This window comes from Eptatretus burgeri, chromosome 8 (assembly GCF_056783735.1).
Source record: "Eptatretus burgeri isolate ZD-2024b chromosome 8, Ebu_testis_v1, whole genome shotgun sequence".
Lineage (NCBI taxonomy): Eukaryota > Metazoa > Chordata > Myxini > Myxiniformes > Myxinidae > Eptatretus > Eptatretus burgeri.
Genome location: NC_140968.1, coordinates 98,243,297 through 98,263,121, shown reverse-complemented (window position 1 = coordinate 98,263,121; position 19,825 = coordinate 98,243,297). Strand labels below are relative to the sequence as shown.

Below are 19,825 nucleotides of genomic sequence, written 5' to 3'. Positions count from 1 at the left end.
GGTCCCATGTTGTATCCCATCATATTCCAAGCCTCAAACCTTTGTACTCGCAATGCTAAACAAATCTCCATGGGCTCCCGGACTAATACCAAGCAGATTAGAGAATCACTTGGAGGAGGTTCTTCAAAAGCATCAAGGCCTGTTTTGCAACGAGCTTGGGAAACTCAAGGGCATGCAAGCCAAGCTCTTCATGAAGGACGGGGTGGCACCACGGTTCTGTAAGCCAAGGCCAGTTACATATGCCCTGCGGGACAAGGTGAAGGTTGAGTTGGATAGACTGGAGGCCTGTGGAGTTATCGAACGGGTGCCATACTCGGACTGGGCCACTCCGCTCGTCACGGTGCTGAAACGGAATCGTGACGTTCGATTATGCGGGGACTTCAAGTCCACGGTCAACCCGGGTCTCAGCATCGAGCAGTATCCGCTTCCATCGATCGATGAGATATATGCACGGTTGGCAGGGAGTAAATTCTTTACGAAACTCGATCTGTGAGATGCAGATTTTCATCTGGAAATGGACCCCGGGAGTAGTGACCTTCTGACGATCAACACATGTCAAGGACTCTATCGATACACCCGGCTCTGTTTTGGGATTGCTTCGGCCCCCGCCCTGTGGCAGAAAGCGATGGATCAGGTTTGTGTTGGCCTGCCCGCTCAGACCTACCTGGACGATGTGCTCATTGCAGGGAAAACAGCGGGGGAGCACCTCGCCAACATTGACAAAGTGCTGACGAAGTTGGAGGCTTGTGGGCTGCACTTGAACAGGGACAAATGTGCGTTCTTCAGACAACGGTTGGAATACCTTGGGCACATCATCACGCCGGAGGGGCTGTTGAAAGGCCCACGGAAGGTGGAGGCGATCCAGCACATGCCACCACCACGGGACAAGACTCAGCTTCGCTCTTTTATTGGTATAGCGCAGTATTACCAGAGATTCGTAAGCAATCTGAGCTCTGAGTTGGCCCCGTTAACACGACTGCTCAAGAAGGAGGAACGCTGGGCATGGAGGTCCGACCACCAGGCAGCGTTCGACCGTGTCAAGCTGCTACTCGCAGAGGACACGGTTCTCGTCCGCTACGAGCATAACCGTCCGCTCTTGTTCGCATGCGACAGTTCCGCGTACGGCATCGGAGCGGTGCTATCACACAAGATGGACGATGGGTCCGAGCGACCTGTTTGTTTTGCATCCCGCACCCTGTCAGCAACAGAGCAGAAATATTCCCAGATCGAGCGGGAGGCTCTCAGCCTCGCCTGGGGAGTGCGGAAGTTTCATCAACACCTGCTTGGTCACGATTTCACCTTGCAGACTGATCACAAGCCACTCCAATTCATCCTGGAACCAAAGTGAGGTGTCCCGGTCACGGCGGCGACGCGGATACAACGATGGTGCCTGTTCCTTGCTGCCTACAGCTACGATATCCACTTCCGGAGCACCGAGAAGCATGCCAACTGCGACGGTCTCTCTCGCTTGCCTTGAAAGGGGGACCCATCTTCGTCTGAATCATCCGACCATGTTGATGTGTTTACACTGAGCCAAATCCAGTGTGGGCCGATCACGGCTAAGCAGGTGGCTGTTGAATCAGCCCACGATTCTGTGCTCGCCCGTGTCGTACAGGCGATCTCCACTGGGAATTGGAACGACCTGCCTTCGACACCTGAATATCAACCGTTTGCGTCTAAAGCGTCAGAGCTGTCGTTGGCTCAAAGGTGTATTATGTGGGGTATGAGAACGCTGATTCCCCTGAAGTTCAGGCGACGTTGTCTGGAGAAGCTGCATGCCAGTCACCTCGGCATCGTTAAAACCAAAAGTGTAGCCCGTAGCCTCTTGTGGCGGCCGGGTCTGGACAAGGACATTGAGCAGATGATTAAGCATTGCACGACATGTCAGTCAGATGCCGACAACCCGTGGCGGGCGTCGTGCTTATGGCCTATCCCGGACAGGCCATGGCAGAGAATCCATGTAGATTTTGCTGGTCCTTTTAAGGGCAAGATATTTTTGGTTGTTGTTGATGCGTTCTCCAAGTGGCCGGAGGTTGTGGTCATGCAATGCACGACGGCGGAAAACACGGTGGAGAAGCTGCGATCAATCTTTGCAAACAAAGGAATACCCGAAGTGTTGGTGTCTGATAATGGTCCACTTTTTGTTGCTGGTGTTTTTGATAATTTAATGGTGCGGAACGGTGTAAAACATCTAAAGTCAGCACCATACCATCCGGCAACGAATGGCCAGGCTGAATCATTTGTTAAAATGTTGAAGCGTGCGTTGCGTAGAGGGGAGGGGGCATCTATGCAAGCGGTGGTTGATGTGTTCTTGCTGTGTTATAGGAATGCTGTTCATCCAACCAGTGGTGATACACCTGCGATGCGTCTGTATGGGCGTGCATTGAGATCTCGACTGGATTTGCTGAGGCCTGGGAGGTCGGTGCCTGGGGCGGTATCACGTCCAACGCGGGTGCGCACTTTTGAAGTAGGGCAGCGGGTAATGGTACGTGATTATTGCCACGATTGGAAGTGGGTGCCGGCAGTGGTCTCCGTGGTACTCGGGCCAGTCAACTGCTTTGTTAAAACTGATGATGGGAAAGTGTGGAAACGGCACGCGGACCAAATTCATGATCGCTGTTCAGCATCACCACCCGTGCCGAGTGACATGGGGATGGGGCAAGTGGTGCCCTCACCTCTGATTTCTGTTGAATCGCCGAGGTCAGACGTGCCGGCGCCGACTGGGCTAGCAGACTCGGGGTGTTTACCTGAATCAGTCCTGCACTAGGAAAATGAACAAGCTTGTCGGCCTGGGGCTCTTGATGTTAAAAAAACGGGGCGAGTCCTACTGGTGTGTCACCTCTACCGAGTCGGGAGGAGTCTGAGCCTGTGTCGCCTCGCTGCCCCGGGACGGGTCAGGAAGCACCCGCGGTACTTGGAGGATTTTGTCTGTTAATCTCTGCCATTTAGAGGGGGAGGAAGTGTGCTGTATGGGGATTGGATTCTTGTGGTCACATGATTGGGTTTTATATTATGGCCCGTCCGCTAGGAGGCTTGCAGTGTACTCTCATGCAGCGTAATAAAGCAGAGTTGCTTCTGGCTCCTGTGTCAGCCTGCTTCTTGCTCTTGTGTCTGCCTGGTTCGTGAACACAACAGGTGGAGGTGTGCGACCTATGTCTAATAGGGTTGGATTTGTTAACCACCAGCGAGTGTGAAATCAATCTCGCCCGGGGTATCATGCAGGTGGGTTTCAAAGAGCTGCCACGAGGGGGTGTGAGCATGGATGAGAAGGTGGAGCTGGAGGCTCCTGATCCAGTTACTGTTCCCTCGGGTGCCGAGGCGATAGTCCCAGCATGATGGTGGGTTCACCCAACCTGGCGGGAACCCTGTGGTCTTGTTGAGCAGCTGGTGGGGCAACCAATCCCAGGCTTAGTCGTGGGCCGTACCCTTGTAAATACTGACAGCCTCTGGTGGTCGTCAGGGTAATTAATGTTCGCACAGAACCACGCACTATAGGATGGGGCACGAAGGTGGCAGACTGCACCCCAGTTATTAATGTCACAGAGGTGAGAGATGAGAACATCTGGCCGGATCGGCCCCGGAGCGAATCTCTGGAATGTGATCGCAATTGGCCCGATCCCATTTACGAGATGGTAAACCGGAGTAGTGCAGATTTGGAGGAAGCTCAACGGGAGGCCTTACACAAACCAATTAACCAGCATTTGGGAATCTTCTCTTTGTCTCCCAAGGACATTGGACGTACGGGCCTGGTGAAACATCAGATCCACAACGGTGAGGCTCGGCCTATTCGTCAGCCCACTCAATGGATCCCTTGGAGCAAGAGGGAGGAAGCTGACGATCAGGTAGAAAAGATGCTGAGTGCAGGTGTCATTCCGTCCTCGGAAAGTCCTTGGATGTCATCAATTGTGTTGGTTAAAAAGAAAGATGGGACCACGCGTTTCTGTGTGGACTTTCGTCAGCTTAACGTGACACTCAAAGACTCCTATCCTTTGCCAAGAACTGACAATACCCTCGATGCCGTTGCGGGCTCAAATTGGTTCTCCACTTTGGACCTCAATAGCAGGTATTGGTGGGTGGAGATGGACAAGACAGGGAAGGAGAAAACAGCATTTTCCACAGGGAAGGGACTGTGTCGGTTCACTGTGATGCCGTTTGGTTTGTGTAATACCCCCACCACGTTTGAACAATTGATGGAGTGTGTACTGGGCGGCATGCCATGGCAATCATGCTTGGTGTATCTGGATGACATCCTGGTGCATGCTAAAACATTTCCCCAGGCCATACCAAATTTGGACCAGGTGTTTGGGCACCTCAGACAGGCAGGGTTAAAGTTTATTCCAGAAAAATGTACCTCGTTTGCGAAGGAAGTGGCCTATCTCAGTCACATTATAGGTCGCAAGGTGGTGAAAACCGACCCAGGTAAAGTCACGGCGGTGGAGGAGTGGGCCCGTACCTCGTAACATCAAGGAGGTATGAGTTTTTGGGGGATTCTCCTCCTCCGACTGGCGCTTTGTGGCAAAATTTTCAGAGATAGCCAGACCCCTTCACCGGTTTACGGAGAAGGGGACAATGTTTAATTGGACATGGGAGTGCAATGATGCCTTCCTCAAAATGAAGGGGTGTTTAACATCCACACCGTTCTGGCATTCCCCACTGATAACGGGACCCTTACGCTGGACACAGATGTGAGCCAGGAAGGATTGGTCGCAGTTTTGTCTCAGACACAGGAGGGCGTGGCGTGATCAAGTATTACAGTCGGGCCATGAGTAGGCCCAAGCTAAATTACCGTGTCACTCGCAAAGAGTTATTGACTATGCTGTCCGCCATGAATCATTTCCACCGGAACTTGTAAGGGTGGAAATTTTCGATTCAAACTGACCATGCCACCTTGCAGTGGCTCTTACGGTTCAAAGAATCCGAGGGCCAAATTGCGAGGTGGTTGGAAAAGTTGTAGCAGTACGATTTCAGTGTGACCCATTGAGCCAGCACTCTCTCGACGCCCTTGTCTAGGAGAAAACTGTAAATTCTGTATGCAGCACGAGGACAGGGACCAATTGGCAGACCCTTTCCATAACATCTTAGACCATGCAGCCCAGGTGAGAGGGCAAATCTTGCCACTAACCACAGATGAGGAATTTGGAACATTGGCATGGAGCACAGCCCAGCAGGAAGATCCCACATTGGGGCCAGTGTACGAATGGTTCCGGGCAGGTCAGAGACCCAGTCTGGAGGAAGTCACCCCCCCCCCCCTTGGAGTGCGGGCAAAGGCTTACTGGGCTCAGTGGAAGACCCAATAATTGAAAGATAACATCTTGTATCATAATTGGGTGGAAATTCCCTCCAAAGAACTTCCTGGCTAATTATAGTCCCAGACCAATTTAAAAACCACCATTTTACAACATTTACATGGAACTCACCCCGGCGGTCATTTGGGCAGGACAAAAACAACATCTCAGACCCACCAGAGGTTTTATTGGGTGAATATGGGGCGCGATATATAGGACTGGTGTCGAGCATGCGAAACCTGTACTGCTAAAAAGGGACTCGCACACAGGATGCGGCACCTCTTCAATTACATCTGGTTGGGCCCCCCTTGAGCGGGTGGCGATGGACATCTTAGGCCCACTGCCCCACACCCATCCATCCATAGGGACCACACTCTGTGCAGAGCGTTGGTGCTGCCTCAGCAGTCTTGTCATCAAGCATTACCAAATTGCAGCTTCCACATTTACAGTTGACCAAGTTGTTTCCTTTACTTTTTTTGTCATGTATCTCAGTGTCAGCACGAACACTCCATCCATCGATCAGGACCATACTCTGTGCAGAGAGTCGGTGCTGCCTAAGCAGACTCCTTGGCTATTGGGCACAATCCTGGATGGGTCGCCACTCCAACACAGGATACCAGAAAGCTGGCACTCATTTTGCCGACCTCAGAAGGATGACAGGCAGTCAACCCCACCTGGTATTAATTCAACAGCTGAGTGGGATTTGAACTCAGGATCCTAGGCTCCCAAAACCACCACCCTAATCATTAATCCAACACCAGGCATGCCCCACACTTGCCAGGGTAATAAATATATCCTCGTGGATATGGACTATTTCACCAAGTGGCCAGAGGCCTATGTGCTCCCCAATCAAGAAGCTGGGGTTGTGGCACAGGCCTTTGTGGAAGGTTTTGTATGCCAGCAGGGGATTCCGGAAGAGCTGCACACCGATCAGGGTCAAAAATTTGAAAGTCAATTGTTAAAAAGAGTTGTGCAGTCTTTTGTCAATTCGGAAAACAAGGACAACGCCCTGAAGACCACAATCTCACGGGACGGTGGAAAGGTTCAACAGGACCTTAATACAATAACTGGCTCTATTTACCACCACCCGTCAGGATGACGGGGACAAAATCTCCCGTACTTGTTGATGGCCTACCGAACCAGCCAGCATGGAGCTACTGCATGTAGCCCAGCATTGCTCATGTATGGGCGGGAGTTGCAGGCTCCCGCCGACCTGCTATGTGGTCCCTTGCCAGAACGTCCTGATAAACTTCCGGGGGAGGGCTACGCCCATCATTTGGGGAGGGTATGGAATGGGTCCATGCCTTCGCATGCCACCAGCTCCATCTGGCGGGTGTAAAGATGAAGCGCAGGTACGACCACCGGAGTCAGGCGAGCAAATACACTCTGGGAATGAAGATTTGGTTCTTAAATCCCTGGAGACGAAAGGGCAAATGCCCAAAGCTAACGTCGCCTTGGCAGAGCCTGGGGGTCGTCCTGATACAGATCTGTGACGTGGTCATCAAGATCAAAATGGGACCACGGGATCTCCCTCAGATCATCCATGCTGACCGATTGAGACTCTAATAGGTGACCAGACACCCTCATGGATCGCTCCGGCTTTAGAGGCAGAGGCCAAGTTGAGCACCTCTGCAGACGTGAGGGGACTCATGTGGGTAAGAGATCGCGACAGTAATGCCCATGTGGGGAGCGCGGTGGTGTAACCGCCCCACAATGGGGCCCAGGAGCAGTAGCCAAAGGGGGATAATAGTTAGGCCCACACGGGGGTGCCAGCGATGGTATCTTCTTGTGGGTACCGAAGCAGTGACCATGAGGGAGGGCTTGGATAAATTTAGGGATCCAGTGACAATAGGAACAGTTTAAGTGGAGACAATGAACATGTAGTGGGGACGTAGAGAGGTATAGAGAGTGGAGTTAAAAGGGAACATACGTAGTATAAGGGAAGATGAGGGTGCATGATTTAGTTTGGGGAAATGAGTTCGGTGATGCTGTGTAGGTGAATGGAAATGTGTTTGTGTGTAGTTGATGAATTATGAGTGTGAGGGCAGGTTAATGGCCCCGTATGAGTGCGAGTAACGGAATGCATGGTGCGAAGCATTGAATGGTGGGAGTGGATCCCACCCAAGGAAACTCGGGGGTTAGTTTAAATTTAGATAGGGGGATTAGGTAAATTTACATGTGTATATCGTTATGAGATTGGTGCTGATTGTGGAAAGTTTCATATTTTAAAAAAAAAATATATTTGGCAGGGTGCAGAAGATAATGGACTGGCTGGGGGGTGTGGCTTGTGAGCATAGTGTTCTGATGAACCAGGCACCCCGGGCACTGGGAGCTTGTTGGCCAGGTGAGGCCGTAGGTAGGTCCAGGGGGCCAGTAGTGTGTTAGTGGGCACAGTTACCCAAAGAGAGGGGCCTGGCACGCCAGTGTAGTCTTTATTGGACTCAGGTGCCCGAGCAGCGAGACCAGGGGTGCCAAAATGCCATGTGTGCAACGAGAGGAGTGCTGGTGAGGGCATCCCCCATGTTAGGGTGAGGAGCAGGCAAGCTCGGAGGCGGCTCTAGCGTCCCAGGGGTGCTAACGGTGAGTATGCAGGTGGGTAGACCTGCGAGTGGAGCCACACTACCCAACCACGAAATTGTGCGCGAGCACGGAAAGAAAATTTGGTGGGCAAGGCCCAAAACTGCAAGAGCACCAACGTGTGGGCAATGGGAAGTTGGGTTTTTAGAACCCCATAGTTTAACAATGGCCTCTTGACAGGGTATAACCCTGGGGACAGTTTAAAAGTGTAACAACATTAGCGTAGTTAGGATTGATGAAGACCCCTTCGCACCATCGTCAGGATGATTGCTGCCTGCTGGACTTGCCTTCCTGAGGGACTTGAGAATGATGAAAATGTAAGATTGTCGGTAGTTCTGCTCTTTTTCCTTTTCAGGGGAACCTTGGGGGGATTGGGTATGAATTTGGCAATGGGGATGGTAGGATATCGGAGACAAAACATCGCAACGAATTGTAAAAAGAGGGGGGGGGGGGGGTAGAGTAGTGTAGTGGAGGAAAAAGACGTTTGATGGCTGCAGACGAGTAGGGCCAACCTCGAGCCCTCTCCACCAGCACCACCGCCACTGCCCCAAGGTATGTGCACACCAGTGATCGGCTGACCATGTTGGTCAGACCTGGTGTTTGTTGATGGCATTACTTGGTTTACCTTTCTCATTTCGTGCTGTTTTCTGTTTGCTTTGCCGTTTGCTTTGTCTCACCATCCCCAGGACCATCATAAGCATCACTCAACTTGCTGGATCACTTGCTCTGCATCAATTGCATCACTTACCTCACTGCACCATTTGCTCCATGGCCTGTGTTCCACCCCAACTGTTCTGTGGACTGCCCTTCACTGCAGCCCCGTACTTTAGGGTGATACCTTTCGTGTTTATTTTATGGACTACCTTTACTGTTTTCAGTATTCCACGATGCCAATGAACTGCCTTTGTTACAGCTCTGCTCCTGCACTTTGATGGCTACTTCAGAGACTTTGAGACGGCGGATGGCCAGCCGTGTCGAGTAGGTGTGCTTCCAGCAAGCTGTCCACTCTTCCATTGTGCTCTCTTTTTTTTTAAGACCAGGTTCTGGGTCAGAAATTGTATAGAGTTGTGTAGATAAATAAAGCCCACCGGTTATGTTTTAGTTTCAAAAATTCTGGCAATTTTGGTGGAGCATAAGGTTGTTGGTGAGAGTCACTTCGGTCGTTGCCAAAGCATCAGGTGGGACATATCGAGTTTAAATTATCACACACACTAAAGGGTAGAGTTAAAACGTACTAGGTAGGGGGTAACTTCACCCGCATGTCACACAGTAATGCTAACTTTTAATGGCAATGATATAACTTTTAACAGATGTCGCCAGGTGTTGGATGACTCAGGTCGAGTCTGGTCAAGTGGAAGGGGTAGTGTTACGGATTTCAGAATTGGATCCGAGTAATGCACACAACATCCAGGTCCTCAGACAGTTATTTCCATAAATGCATGTTCAGAATAGACCCATCCCTTTGTCTGGTGGGATTCTAACTCTTTGATGTGTTGGAGAAGGGTACAGAACAGGTTTCCTTTCTTTCTTGTGGGATAACCTTTTCCTCTTTACGACACGTTCATGACGTATGATTTTACATCAGTTTTCATTTCTGCATGAGCGATATTCACCATTCGTGCATGCGATAAGATAGCCGTTAGCCCAACGGAGACTCATTCTATTCGCTTTCCATCAAGACACATTGGCTTGGAAATACATGATTTATTTACACATTTTATTTTGGTTATCATTTTCACATTGGACTTCCAAGACATTTGAGTGATTAAACACACCACAAGCCATTCCTGAACAGTTAATTTTGATGGTCAAACATGGCTATGGATCATTTACCTTCAGGACCGACCTTGTTCCATCGACGTTTGACACCCACATTCTTCCATCGGGATCAACACCCCGTTCAGCAGCTCTCTGGAGTGAACTTGCTCTTCTTCATGTTAGGCTGAACAGAAAGGTGATAATTGCCCGTTGACGTTTTGTGAGCACTTCACATTTTCGCTTGGTTGTTGCTGCAAATGGCTGTTTTCTGGCGGTCATCCAGCACCCCGAACATGGCGTCATAAGCCAGGCCTGTGTTAATTGGGAGTTGCATCTCGTTCGATGGTGAGGAGAGAATGACCACGATAATTGAAGGTTGGAGGTCACGAACAGCGGTGCGCCAATAGGCAAGCTGGATTTGGCTGAAGTCGTGCTTGAGGTTCTGCCCATACAAGGACAGCAGGACTGCCTTGTGACGGATGGCGGCAGCTCGTGACGGCTCCTGGCGGTTGGCGGCAGCTCGTGACGGCTCCTGGCGGTTGGCGGCAGCTCGTGACGGCTCCTGGCGGTTGGCGGCAGCTCGTGACGGCTCCTGGCGGTTGGCGGCAGCTCGTGACGGCTCCTGGCGGTTGGCGGCAGCTCGTGACGGCTCCTGGCGGTTGGCGGCAGCTCGTGACGGCTCCTGGCGGTTGGCGGCAGCTCGTGACGGCTCCTGGCGGTTGGCGGCAGCTCGTGACGGCTCCTGGCGGTTGGCGGCAGCTCGTGACGGCTCCTGGCGGTTGGTGGCAGCTCGTGACGGCTCCTGGCGGTTGGTGGCAGCTCGTGACGGCTCCTGGCGGTTGGTGGCAGCTCGTGACGGCTCCTGGCGGTTGGTGGCAGCTCGTGACGGCTCCTGGCGGTTGGTGGCAGCTCGTGACGGCTCCTGGCGGTTGGTGGCAGCTCGTGACGGCTCCTGGCGGTTGGTGGCAGCTCGTGACGGCTCCTGGCGGTTGGTGGCAGCTCGTGACGGCTCCTGGCGGTTGGTGGCAGCTCGTGACGGCTCCTGGCGGTTGGTGGCAGCTCGTGACGGCTCCTGGCGGTTGGTGGCAGCTCGTGACGGCTCCTGGCGGTTGGTGGCAGCTCGTGACGGCTCCTGGCGGTTGGTGGCAGCTCGTGACGGCTCCTGGCGGTTGGTGGCAGCTCGTGACGGCTCCTGGCGGTTGGTGGCAGCTCCCGACGGTTGGTGGCAGCTCTTGCCATCTTCTAACAGTTGATCCAGCTCCTGGCAGCTCCTGACGGTTGGTGGCAACCCCTGACGGTCGGTGGCAGCTCCTGACGGTCGGTTGGTAAAAGTTGGACCATTCCTGCTTGTTCTGCTCGGTACCTAGCTCTTGGCGTACCTGATTCTTGGCATATCTGGTTCTTGGGGGTGATGACGTGACCTCCATTGGTTTTCTTGGCATACCTGGTTCTTGGGGGTGATGTGACCTCCATTGGTTTTCAAGCTTGTTTGCAGGTGGGTGCACAGCGAGGCAGGGTGCTGGCAGTGGAAATGAGCCAAGCTGTGGAGAGCTCATTTGGAGAGGAAGACCAAGCCACGCTCACACATTTTGGGTTATTTTAATCGATGCACGACTACTTTTGCCTTGGTAAGCAGAGACCGGATTTCTTTTCCCCCTGAATGATCTGCTGGGTACCCATGTTTCGTGTTTAATTGTTCAGTAAGATATAGTGATAAGCATCTGTTCTTCATCCATTTTTCTACAAATGCTTGTTGAATTATTTGTTTGAGATTATATTGTTGATTGAACATTTGATTGATTTGAATTAATCCATTAAATAGACAAGAAAATAAAAAGTTGTTCAGTTTATGTATTTTTCTCAATCACAAATTCCTTGTTGACGTTTCAACTTGTCCGTGATTGTCATTTCCTTCCATTGACCCACGATTGTCAAAACCAAGATAGACTGGGAGGTAATTCCCAAACCAATTCACCTGTCATAGTCAGCATGCATCAGCAGTAAACGCTCAGCCGCATTACTTAAGATCTATTCAAGATAAGATTGATGCATCGCCAAGGGCACGTTCCCCGGTCAGGAGGCCATCTGACCGAGTTAAATGGCAAATTAGACAGTGGATACTGGAACTCGTGGTTAACTGATTGGTGTTCGTGGTTGTTAAGGAACCCACCGCATCACGAAGTTAATTGTGCACGGTGGCCTCAGGTCCGGTTCTTCCGAGGAGAAACAGAATTAACCCCCTCGTAATTCACTCGGTACCCGTAACAACACACACACACACACACACACACACACACACACACACACACACACACACACACACACACACACACACACACACACACACACACACACACACACACACACACACACACACACACACACACACACACACACACACACACACACGATGAAACTTGCCTGCATTTAAAACCCATAATGAAGGCTGTGACAGAATAGTTGCATTGTCACATGAGAACATCAAATATTACACAACAAAAAGTTACAAATCGAGCTTTCTTTATTGTGTGATTTATAATAAATCTGATGAACGCTGTATGGAAGGTGGGTAGGCAAGACGATGAGATTTTGAAAGCAGATGTGCAAGCCAGGCTCAGGTACAAGACGTACTCGACTGGAACGTGGCCATTCCGGGCCACAAATTCGACCTAGAATGAGGTACATCGGTGTTGAATTCCATATCCAACAAGAACAAACTATCAAGGCTTGACTGAGACAAAATTGAATTAACCAAAAACGATTTTATAGCATTTATCAGGCTTTTATTTTCGAATGTAAATATATATGTGTATATATATATATATATATATATATATATATATATATATATATATATATATATATATATATATATATATATATATATATATATATATATATTGTTACGGTTGTGGAAATTCGCATTACACCATAAAGAGTCCTCAGGTGAGATATCTCGATAGGTCCATGTGTAGTTAGCCCAAAGCCGTTGTATAGAGGGAATTTATGTGATCCATCCGGCCTGCGATGCTTTGAGTTAGCCATTTTTCTGTTCTATCTTTTATTTCAAACAAACAGCACCTCAACAACCACGCCATCCCCACCACAGCGCCAACCACGCCACCTCCACCATCTACGCTACCACATCTTCGCCACTCGCCATTCAATAGGCCCCGTGCGGTTACGATCTCCGCGGAGGAACAAACAAAAACCAACAACGATGCTCGGGGGCTTTTCTCGCCTGTTTCTCCCGTCAAAATTCTCCGCGCTCGGTGTGGTGGAAGTGCGATTCGAGCCGGGGGTCAAAGGTGAGAAAAGGTGGGGGGAATAATTCTCTGGCCCTGAGCCAAAAACTGACTCCCCCGGCCCCCGCACGGGGCGGGGTGGAGGAAGAGCGAGAGGGCACGCCCCCCTTCGAGAGGCTTCTCCAAGAAGCTCGAAGGGAGGTGGGGCCGAAAACGGGGCGGAGCCCCGCGCTACAAAAGGCGGACAGCACAGACCGAGAGTTAAGTTGAGTTGAGTGAGTTGAGTTGGTTTTTCGAGGCTTCCCGTCTCCTAAGAGAGAAGTTGTCTACGAGGCTTCCTGTCTGCTTGTCTTGTCGGGGGAAGAGGTCCTGTGCTCGCGGCTTGGCGAGCGACCTGTGAACGGAGGCATGGACGGGAGACGCGGCAGCGCCGGTTGTGAGGTGGACCTGCGCGTCCGGACGAGGAGTGCCGGAGAGGGTTCGCCGGCCGCGAGAGAGGTCGGGGCCAGGCGCGACCACGCTGACGGTCGTGGGAGAGGGACTCACCGGCCACGAAAAGGGAAGTCGCGGCTTCTTTTCCTTTTCCTTTGATTTTTGTGTAAATGCTTTTGGTGGCGCCGTCTGTCAAGTAGTATTGTTTTTAGTGTTGCCGTGTGTCGGTCTTAGTTGGTTGAAGCTCTGCATTTACTTCTATTGTTTTAACTGTTTTATGTGCATTTTTCTTTTGCTGTATATACGTGCCTTACGTGCCTTCTGTGTGAAATAAATGTGCATTGTGTGAACTTGTTCCCCATTTCGCTGCGTCCTTTCCTTTGTTTGAATCTCCATCTTGCATCACGTAAGGGGTTCGTAGTGGGTTTAAAACGCCCGGTAATTAATCGGAACTGTCAAGGCCGACGATAACACCGCTCGGTTATCATTGTAGCATGGAACGGACCGCTTAAGCGGTTCGTGTCTGGAGTCGGCCTGTGGCGTGGTACGATCGCCCGGTCGACCACTCGCGCAGGTACTTAGGTAGGTCGAATTTGGCGAGCAACCCTATCCTGCGCGGGTGGGCAATTAGCATGATCGTGGTGAGGTTAAACCCCCACCCGTGACTAGCTCCTGGCGTTGTTCTGAGAGGGTCACGACTGAATTGTCCGTTCCGGTGGGCGAGGCGGCCGCCATTCGAGTCGAACGGCCGATTGCACGCCGTCGGGCGCGAATTCGCAACACTGGTGTGAGAGAGCGGGAAACTCTCCCGTCTCCAGCTAAATTCACGGGGAACGTTTCAGGGGTGAGAGGAGCGACCCCTGATTCCCTCCAAATTACGAGCAGGCCAAATTAATCCCTTACGAGAAATAAGATGGAGTCTCAAGGCGAGCGGGTGCCGGGGGTATAAGAAATGTATATGTGTAGAAATGTAGGATCCATGGCCCAGGACGGTACTTGTAATTACAATCCGTGGGGAAGCTCAACCCAATATTCTGAGCACGGACTTTATCGGCAAACTGAGTCGCATAATGGCGGCGCAATCGCACCTCAGCGCAGCACGGAGCGAGCGGCTATTTATGGCGCGGCGAATGGCGCGACACGAGGCGAGCGCTCCCAACAGCCGTTTCAAACCACGTGGGCATGGCAGGCGAGGCAGGCGGACATTGGCGGGCTTTGGAAATAATTGAAGGAAGAACTAAAGGAATACGGGAAGAAAATGGACGAAATGAGGAGGGAAGCCTGGGAAAGTTGTGCGGAAAGGAGGGAAGAAGCATGCAAATTGAGGACGGAATTAGAAAAGAAAACTTCTGAGTTACAGAAACACCAAAACGAGCTGAGGATGTTCAGAGAGGAAAGAAAGAGAATGGAGAATGAAACGTTAAGGAACCACACTGTGCAAATCAAACAGTTAGAAGCCAAAGCAAGGTCAGCGGGTGAGGAGATGAGAAAGGAATTAGAAGAGAAAGCTTCTGAGTTCCAGAAATACCAAAACAAAGAGATGGAATTACAAAACGAGTTGAGGATGGTGAGAGAAGAAAGAACGACAGCAGAGAATGAAACGTTAAGGAACCACACTGTACAGATCAAACAGCTGGAAGTGAAGGCCAGATTAAAGAATGAGGAACAAGAAAGAGTACTGAAAGAACAAAGATTGAGACAGGAGAAGGAAGTCAGCCAACTGAAGGAAATAACGAGATTGCAGAATGAGATGCAGGAAAGAGTAATGAAGGAAGAACGAATGAAGCAGGAAGGAGAAATCAGGAGATTCAAGGACACAACGAGATTGGATTGGGAAGAACGAGAGGAACAATGGGATTAAAAACAAAAGGAACATGAAGCCGAGGTTGACCAATTGAAAGAAAAGGCGAGGCTGGAGTGCGAAGAGATGGACAAAGAACAGCGAATGAAACACAAAAGGGAAATTAACCAAATGAAGAGAAGCACGAAACTGGAGAGGGAAGGACAGGAGAGGAAACAAGGAAGAGTAATAAGAGAGCAGCAAATGAAACAAAAAGGAGATTAACCAAATGAAGCAAACCATGAAACTGGAGAAGGAAGGACAGGAGAGGAAACAAGGAAGAGTAGTGAGAGAACAGCGAATGAAACACAGGAAGGAAATGAGCCAATTGAAAGAAACAATGAGATTGGAAAACGAAGAGCAGGAGGAACAGTGGGAGAGAAAACAACAACTATACGAGTGTGAAATTGAACAACTAAAACGGAGAGCGAGATTGGAGTCAACGGAGATTGAGGAGCTCCGGAGGGAGAACGAACAGCGAATGGGGCTCAGAGAGGAAGAACAACTCGGATGGGAAGGAAAAAGGAGCCAGAAAAAAACAGGAAAAAAAATAGAGAAGAGACTGCACGATAAGGACGGGGTTGGGGACGAGCACACACACACACACACACACACACACACACACACACACACACACACACACACACACACACACACACACACACACACACACACACACGGAGGTAGTGGAGGACCATGAGGGGGAGCTGGCGGACTGCCTCGGGACCCGGTGCGAGCAGCTGGATAGCCTACTTCGGGAACGGAGGGAGACGCCATCCTCCCTTGAAGCTGGTCACGACCAGGTGGGTTCGGTCGTGTCAAGCGAGTTCGAGGGGGCGAGTGCTGTGGACAGGTGCACGTGCAGCTTGGGGGGTATGGAGGCCCCAGGAACCCTTGTGGGGACACGAATCCCCAGTGTGGTTGTGCAGGTGTGTGTGTTTGCGAGTGTGCGGAGATGCATGCTTTCCAGCACGCAAGGTGTGAGTGTGACCCCGTGTGTGAGTGGTGTGGTGGCAAGTGCGCCGATATGCGTGCCTCCCAGCGCGCCGGGTGGGGGTGAGGCACCGCGTGTGCGAGTGAACGGCCGAGTGCAAGGGAGACAGTGTGTGTGAGGTCGCTGTGTGTAAGGGAGATGACGGTCAGCATGCGGGAGCACGCAGCCGCGTCTCCCGGTGTGAATGTGATGGAGTGGAGCGTGAGCGTCGTAACACGCAGGAGTGTGTGCGTGGAACGGAGACAACGGCGACAGAGGGACAAAAGCCGAGTAGCGGCCATAGATGTATTGGGGACCGTGCCGGGTTTACCCAGCGGCGAGCGTGAGTTTCGTGCCGTGCAACACACGAGGCCGCCACGTGCTCGCTTGCGGGAGTGAAGCCCGGTCCGGAAACGCCAGTGGTGGATGTTGCCGATCCCGCAGACGGACAAAGATTAGGCAAGATACGGATTTGGACCGGATGGGTTCTCCACGCGGGCGTGTGTGTTAAGCTCCAACGGGCAGAGCACATGTGTTCGCGTGGGGAACCCCTCGAAACGCGAGGCTTGTGTTTTTTATGCGCCGGGTGACGTCATGGCTGCGTGTATTGTTGGAAATCCGGCAGGAGGGTGAATCCCTGCCGGATGGTACAGTCCAAGAGGGACGAGGGATGCGAACAGCTGCCATGACGTCACGCCAAAGGGGCGCGGCTGTGAATTGCCACGCTGGTGCGCAGGTTGCGAGTTGCCGCGCTGGTGCTGCGCGAGAAAAAAAAAAAGCAAGCCTCGCTTTCGGGTGAACAGGATTCCCGGGCATGGGGTGGAAGACCCCCCCTGCCTGGACACAGGATACAACTAGTTAGGGGGAAGGGTTAGTGTTAGCTCGACCGGCTTCATGGGGCAGGGGTAAGTCCTCATGGGGCCCGTGCAATGGATTAGGTAGAGGGATTGCAGTTTAGATTTAGGATGGAAAAGGGGATATTTGGATTAGAGGACAGAGACAGACTTTGGATGTGTAGAGGGGATGTAGCTTAGCTACGTTGTGTTAAAAGGAACGTGCTGTCGATTGTAAGGGACGACGTGGGAGCACGAGTTAGTTAGGGGATGTCGTGAGCAGGATGGCAGGATTCAGCGATGTGCGAGTTGTGAGTTGGAAACGGTACATATTGAGTGAGTGAGGCCAGCGGGTCTGTATGTGTGGAGTGAATGGGGATTGGATGGTGCGATGAGTGATTGGGGGGAGGAGTGATTCCCGCCCAAGGGACCCCGGGGTCAGTGTAAAGTGAGTTAGGGGGTTAGTCAAATTGACAAAATGGAGGTCGTTCTGCTGTTGGTGGGAGTGTCGGCTCGAAACCCGTTTGGAGGGGTGCAGGAGCCCTGTTGACGGGCTGGGAGCGTGGCTGCGAAAGGTGAGTATCGCTGAGTGGGTACCCCGGGCACGTCGGCCGCGGTAGGCCAAGGGCCCATCGGGGGCCGGTATAGCGTAGTGGGCACGGGTGTGCCCGCATGATGTGGGGGCCCGGGGCGCCGTTCGCCGCGTGGGCAGTGTTGTGGGCACGGGTGACCCTCGGAAAGGGGCCCGGGAAGCCAGCCCGCCACGTGAGCGTTTCAGGGGAGTCGCCAGGGAGGGCACTCCCCGGTGTTTAGGGAGCTGGAAGGCTCGGAGGCAGTGTAGTGCCCGGGAGTGCCATTGTTAGAGAATCGGCAGAGGGTAGTGCCTGCCAAGGGAGCCACACGTCCCGCCATGAGACCGTGTGAGGGCATGGAAAGAAAATTGGGGGGCGAGGCCCAAAATTGTGAGGACACCAACACAGGCGACGGGAATCTCGGTTGCTAGAACCGATAGGTTAAGCGAGAGGCGCTTGTTGAAAGCCCCGGGGTAGTTTAAAGGTTAATGGATAGGGTAGATAGGAAGTGTACCCCTCCACCCCATCCATCCCTTCGCTCTCGTTGTGGGCTGCTGGACCCACTTTGGGTTAGATCGCTGAACTCCGAGGAGGCCATCCTGAGGCTTTCGTTGGGCCTCGACGCAGGACGCCAGCCCTCCCTCATTCCCCTTCAGGAAGGGAACGTAGGGGTTGGGAGGTGGCTCGGAAGATGATAGGTTAGCCGAACAGAGACATAAAAAGGGGTTAGGGGACGATTTATAGTGGGGAAGAGTAAAAAAAAAAAAAAAAAAAAACAACGAAAAAATAAGTTGGGGCTAAATTGGTTTTTGACAAATTAAGGGAGTGGGTAGGTACAGTGACAGGCAAAGGCGATAGGTTGGGAGGGAGACGTCGGGTAGGTCCGAGCCCGCCTTCCGAGTGGCCAGCACCACTGCACTCCCTCTACCAAACTCCACTGAAAGGCAAAGGCTGGCCAACTTCATCGGCTGACTGTGTTACTGCAATGCCTGTGCCGGTCGGATCATCTGCTGGTGTGTTTGCTGCAAGACCTGTGCCGGCCAGTTCATCTGCCGGCTGTGTTTGCTACAGCAGCCTTGTCATGCCATGCCTTTGCCATTCATGCCTGCTGCCGTCATTTTGCCCCGTTCTGTTTTGCATTTTGCCCCCCCCCCCGCCCACCTGTTCATTTCCATGCGTGCTGGGATCATCGTGAAAGAAAGTTTGCAAGCTGCAAGAACTGTCCTGTTGGCAGCTACAACACGGGCCTGCAGTGGCGGCCCGTGCACCGGTTGACTTTTGTTTTGCTCCCTGCAGAGTCCATTGATCCTGGGCCATGATTAGTGTAAATTTTGTAAGTTAAGTTGTACTGTAAATATGAGTGCGCGCCCCGGCACGTGTGTTTTAGCGCCGGCAATTTTATTTAAGTCATCTGAGTGAGTGTGTTTGTTAGTTAGTTACTCAGCCCTCAGGTTATTTATTTTGGGGACACGAATACACTGAATGCCGCACTCAGGGATCCGTAGGTAAAACGTACTAGGGGAGAACTACACATGATGGCACACGAGAATTTGACGACTTGGGACGAGTCTGTAAAAAGGGGAGGGGGTAGTGTACGGTTGTGGAAATTCGCATTACACCATAAATAGTCCTCAGGTGAGATATCTCGATAGGTCCATATGTAGTAAGCCCAAACCCGTTGTATCGAGGGAATTTATGTGATCCATCCGGGCTGCGACGCTTTGAGTTAGCCATTTTTCTGAAGAGGTCCTGCGCTCGCGGCTTGGCGAGCGACCTGTGAACGAAGGCATGGATGGGAGACGCGGCAGCGCCGGTTGTGAGGTGGACCTGCGCGTCCGGACGAGGAGTGCCGGAGAGGGTTCGCCGGCCGCGAGAGAGGTCGGGGCCAGGCGCGACCACGCTGACGGTCGTGGGAGAGGGACTCACCGGCCACGAAAAGGGAAGTCGCGGTTTCTTTTCCTTTGCTTTTTGTGTAAATGCTTGTGGTGGCGCCGTCCGTCAAGTAGTATTGTTTTAAGTGTTGCCGTGTGTCGGTCTTAGTCGGTTGTAGCTCTGCATTTGCTTCTATTGTTTTAACTGTTTTATGTGCATTTTTCTTTTGCTGTATATACGTGCCTTACGTGCACCGGACGTAGTGGCATGCGCCTGTAATCCGGCTACTCGGAGGCTTGGGTTGGAGGATCGCTTGAGGACGGGAGCTCTGCACTGGGCCGCGCTATGACAGGGTGTAGGGCAGCCCGGAATCATGGGGAAACCCAATCCTTATCCCTGTGTCGTAAGAGGCGACCAGAGTTGCCTGTCGATGACCAG

General features: G+C 51.9%; 1 protein-coding gene across 1 annotated transcript in view; it reads right to left on the bottom strand.

Annotated features, from left to right (window-relative positions):
* Positions 1-12,123: 12,123 nt before the first annotated feature.
* Positions 12,124-19,825, bottom strand: part of LOC147022352 (heat shock factor protein 1-like) — a 45,550-nt gene continuing 37,848 nt past the window's right edge. The window contains exon 7 of the mRNA XM_085893162.1: positions 12,124-12,289. Within this exon, the coding sequence (XP_085749288.1) occupies positions 12,235-12,289 (55 nt within the window). The 3' untranslated portion in view covers positions 12,124-12,234. The remainder of the gene's footprint in view (positions 12,290-19,825) is intronic.